The sequence below is a fragment of the Squalius cephalus genome, assembly GCF_949319135.1.
Source record: "Squalius cephalus genome assembly, chromosome: 5".
Lineage (NCBI taxonomy): Eukaryota > Metazoa > Chordata > Actinopteri > Cypriniformes > Leuciscidae > Squalius > Squalius cephalus.
The window spans coordinates 18,987,318-18,992,773 of NC_137126.1; the positions used below are offsets into that span (position 1 = coordinate 18,987,318).

Genomic DNA, 5,456 nt, shown 5'->3' on the forward strand with positions numbered 1-5,456 from the left:
TTTGTTAATATTAGTTTATTTTTTAGCCAACATGATCTAACCAAGACTAATATTATCTTACTTAGACTAATAAATGCTTAAAGTATTATTCATTCTTAGTTCATGTTAACTGAAGTAGGTAACTAATATATTTTTGTAAAGCATTACCCAAAGGTCTCTTTCCAAAACTGTTTGTGTTTATGCATAGTGTTTCTTGGGGTTTTATTGTGCATCAACAGAAAGGTTTTTATGTACTTCTTTTAGAGATTATTTTGTCAGTAAATTTAGAGGGTTTTACATTTAGTTTTGTTGATTGTAACATTGCATTTAATTCACACTTAAGTGTATTGTTAACTGACATTAAAGTATATTTTAAATCACATTAATTGCGTGTCATTATATTGTGTAGTGCACTTTAACTATATTTTGAAGATATTAGAAGCAATTATGAAAGTAGATATAAAGTTGTATTAAAGTACCAATTAAGTTGTTCCAAAAAATCACTCTTAATGGCAACTTATTGCATTTTATTTCAACTTAATATGTGATATATTTGAAATTAATTGCACTTAATGTGCATTCAGTGTGTTGAAAACATTGCATTTAATTCACACTTAAGTGTATTGTTAACTGACATTAAAGTATATTTTAAATCACATTAATTGCGTGTCATTATATTGTGTAGTGCACTTTAAGTATATTTTAAAAACACTAGAAGCAATTATGAAAGTAGATATAAAGTTGTAATAAAGTACCAATTAAGTTGTTCCAAAAAATCACTCTTAATGGCAACTTATTACATTTTATTTCAACTTAATATATGATATATTTGAAATTAGTTACACTTAATGTGCATTAAGTGCGCCGAAAAGATGGCATTTAATTCACACTTAAGTGTATATATTTAAAGTATATTATTTATGTAATAAGTACACTTTATAAAAGTACACTTAAGTGCACTTTTTTTTCACAAGGGTATCATAAGCCTGGTCTGTGAAACCAGGGGTAAATCTCGTATACACAAACTGTATCCAGCAAATCATTATTTAAAAATGTATAATATTGTATTTTCTTCTGTAATAACTATCATGAAACCACCTTGCATTTATTTTGGCATTGTATTTATTTATACTGTGTTATACAGGAATCAATAAATGGAAAATATTTATTTAATACATTTAGGCCTACTCATATTTTTGAAAGTTTCACTTTCACAAATGCACGTTTATAAATAAAAATCTGTAGCTGTAGATGTAATATATAACTAATAACTAAGAAACTATAAAAATATATTGTTATAGTTGTTTTCTCTTTTTCTTGCCCTTTTTCTGTTATATATTTCTATGCATTTAGTATTTGAAATTGAACCAAAGTGCATAATGTTGTGTTTATTCAATAAAAAATTAAAAATCTCTCGAAAATATGTAATGTTTGATCACATTTCATCTAAAAAAGTGTGAAAATAAAATCTGCGTAATGAAACCAATATTTTTACTGTGAGTAGCTCGGCGACCTTTATTTTGAAATCCGCAGAACTTGAGCACCGGATGTAAACAAATCAGAAGCACGTGAGAGTGGATCTTCTATGGCACATGGACGCTGTTTGTCCTTAAACAGTGCAATGACAGCCCGCAGTATTTTACTAACCCGGCAAGTGTTGCCTCTTGGACATCATTTACGGCGTGCCTTACCCGTGAAGGTGCTTAATTTTATCTTTTGCACACTCCGTCAGAGTTTAAGTGCGGTCTGTGTATGCTCTGAATTTGAAGTGCGCCGAAGTCTACTGTAAGCTTGATTTAGGAGAGATGTTGTTGCTGAGGGTTTGTTTGTTTGCTTGTTTGTGTCAGAGCTTCTGCTCTTCCACGAGTGATGAGGTTCGCTTGGCAAAGGAGGCCAGCAAGAAGTACGGAAAACCGGAACCCACTATATTTTCTAAAATAATTGACAAAACTATTCCTGCAGTGATCATTTATGAAGATGAGAAGGTAAGTTACAGACCACAGATCTTTAGTAACTTTGATTAATATATTGTACGGTAACATTTTGTTGAAACATTTTTTGTACATATTATTTTGTAAACAGTTTATAAATGAATAGTTTGCATGTTAAATGTGTTTTGTTGCAGTGTCTAGCATTCAGAGATGTAAATCCTCAGGCTCCTGTTCATTTCCTGGTTATTCCAAGGATTCCCATTCCCAGGATCAGTGAAGCACACAATGATGATGCACAGGTTTATCTGCCCATATATATATGATACATTTCTTGTCTTAGTAAGAGTATGACACTCCTCTAAAATACTGATGTTTTTCCACCCAGCTCCTGGGTCATCTCTTGATAGTGGCCAAAAACGTAGCAAAGAAAGAAGGACTGGATGAAGGGTACAGAGTTGGTGAGTGAAATAGCCTTTGTTTGAAATTGGTTCATTTAGCATCTATATTATCTTTATATCTGCAGTACTTTTAGTGCAGTACGCTATAATACCATGTCATTAGCTGTAATATATGTAATAATTGCTTAATTATGTGTCATTATTATTTACAGTCATTAATGATGGAAAGAATGGGGCGCAGTCCGTGTATCACCTTCACATTCATGTTCTTGGAGGACGGCAAATGAAATGGCCTCCAGGATAGATGGACCTACTGTCAGAATAAAAGTAATGTTCTGCATTTTTGGAGGAGATTACTGATTTCATTTTTTTAAACTGTTGGATATTATCAATAAATGTTTGTTAGATAATGAGATAGTGGAAAAATGTAATACTACTGTTACATTAAAACATTTTTTCTGGATTTCAGTCTACAGTTGATGTTAATGAGCTGTTGAATTGCCTGCATTTAGCTGGGTTGGGTTGACTTTACTATTGTTTACTGTCAGCAGTGGGTAATAAAAACGTCCTGGTGAGTTTTGCAAGTGCCCCAGGTTGTTGAGCAATGAATATTAAATGCGCAACATATGCAACAAAGTACTGAAAAGAAGGACAGGTACTATATAAAATGCATATTGGGTTTTATTCGTGATATGCAAGCAGAACAAATTTCTTGCAAAAAAAAAACCCCACACAACTAAAAATCATTGCATTCAAATCAATGGGATTATTTACATATAAATGAGTTAACATTTTACAGTACACTGCAATTCCTTTTGCCCATGTTTCATGAATAAGTGTTTATACCATGAAGACACATTTTAGGATGTGCTGTAAAAAAAAGATCTAAAATCTTGCATGAGAACCGGTTTGGCCTCAGCTAAGGTCATCCTGTAGAGCTGTTTCATTGGTGACGGGTGGTGTGATCAAGTGACCTTGGTGGCCAGTCTGTGTGTTTCTATGGCTCCTGCACAAGTGTTTATATTAACTGAACTTTCATCTTATTTGCTGAAACATCAGATGCATCGGTACAGTTCAGGCATCAATGTCTGTGCTGCTGACTGGAAGAGAAAAGTTTATAACAATCCCAATATTTTAAACATGAACGACTTTCATTGTCTCTTAATTTATTTTAAAACACGTGAATATCTCATTTCAACAAAATACATTACAATTAAATTGTACAGAATTGTCTTATCAATAACAAATGTCCACAATTGTCTTATAAATAATGAGTTTTGCTTTATCTTAACCGCTCAGATGCTTAATCTTAATTAATCTTATCTTAATCTCTGAGCTCTTTCATACTATCTGTTGGTTATAAGTGTATCTAAATTGTGGCCTTGGAGCTTGTATGACACAATCTTAATGAATAACATGCCGATCAGTTGACAAAACACTATATTTACCAGAAAACGGAAATACCAAAAACAGGCCTGCAAACATGAATTAATGAATCAATATTAACACAGACATTTGCAGTTGAGATGTAGATACTGCACGCTTTATGCAAATGCCGTGAAATGCAACCTAAGTAAATTTTAGAATGCGAGTTTTATTGAAATATCTCACAATATTTACATGACGTGCCACACATATGGTCAAATTTCTGTTATTTACTGTTTTATGTCTGTGACAGACATTCGGAATGTATGCGTGTTGTTTTTCTTTTATAAAAAAAAGTAGGCCTATGGGTTCGACAAACGTCGAATTTAGATTGCATTTATTTTTTTACTTTCATTTAAAACGTTTATTATGCTGTGCCGATTAAATCGTTTATTTAATAAAGGAAACGTGAGCGCAGACACAGCACAATAAATAATCTGACACGTCATGTGACGATTACACACTGCGGTCCATAGGTTTGAATGGAACACCAGGTGCCAAGTAAGTTCTTACTGCACCTGAGAAACATAGGCTAACGTTACTTCTGTGTCTCATCCACTCCCGCTAACTGCACAATTCCAAGTCATCAACATAACAAGGACTGACGGGGAAAAAAAAACAGAAACATGTAAGTAGTCTTCTCTTTTTTTTTTATAGTTATACATAGTTAATATAGCGACGCATTTGTTATGAAGATCATTTGTTTGCTTAAAACGAATCTGTCGCTGTACAATTGAAAGTAGTAGTACAAAAATTAGGTCATTAGATAAAACTAATGTTGTTTTGAGTGAAATTTAATTGCTGTTTCCACTGTGATTTACAACATATAGTGTGATAGTATGCCTATATATGTGACATTAACTGTATATTATTGTTCCTCTGGGCAATAACAGTGTAAATGTTTAATTTTTTTATGGTGCGCCTATACAGAGACTTTCCAATTAAACACAGACCGCTAGCCCTGGTCTCCCTCCGTTATATTACAAAAAAGTATTCAAGCTGCACTCTTCACCTGCTTTGTCATCAGGTGGTCTGTTATATTGTGCATTATAGAGCTGCTGCAGTTTTAAAAAATAATTTTTCATGCATAAAGCTTCAGTACAATATCATGGTACTTGTAAAAAGCTGCTTATGTGAATGAGTGAACATTGAACATGACACCTTCACTCCCATTACTTTTAAGTACAGATTAGGATCCGATTCCTTAAAGCCATCAAATTATTTCACAAGATTATACTTGAGCCTATTTCCTTCTCCTTGTCAGCAATGAACTGTGACAGTCTCAGAGTTTTTTTTTTTTCTTCTCACATCTGTGTACAAGTTCAAAATGACAAAGATCATGATGTGGCCACACTTATGTTGTAATTATCATGAACTTTGTCATTTTGCAATCTTGAGTACAGTCTACTGATGAACTTCTAGGTCTCATTACAAGGATTTTAATTTTATTTATGAACTGTTTTATGGAATTCAAGACAAATGTCAGAAGCTTGACATCTTTTGAGTAGGCCTACCTTATTCTAATGGCCCGATATACCACAATCACAAATATAAAATGTAACAAAAATGCAACATCCAATCTACTCAACTGAATTTTCAAATATAAGAACTACATTAGACATACTCTAGATGGCACACTTGTGTAAACCTCAGGAATCACCAAAAGATGTGGGCATTTCTCATTTGAAAATCTAGATTTAAAGACATGCACATTTGCACATTC

The 5,456-nt window shown here is 32.9% G+C and overlaps 1 protein-coding gene across 1 annotated transcript; it reads left to right on the forward strand.

Annotated features, from left to right (window-relative positions):
* The first annotated feature begins 1,517 nt into the window (after positions 1-1,517).
* On the forward strand, positions 1,518-2,771 carry hint2 (histidine triad nucleotide binding protein 2). Its single transcript, XM_079870458.1, has 5 exons — positions 1,518-1,678; positions 1,827-1,964; positions 2,105-2,209; positions 2,296-2,368; positions 2,521-2,771. Exons 1-5 carry the CDS (start codon positions 1,565-1,567, stop codon positions 2,610-2,612), a joined length of 522 nt encoding a protein of 173 aa, XP_079726584.1. The 5' UTR covers positions 1,518-1,564; the 3' UTR covers positions 2,613-2,771.
* Positions 2,772-5,456: the final 2,685 nt, after the last annotated feature.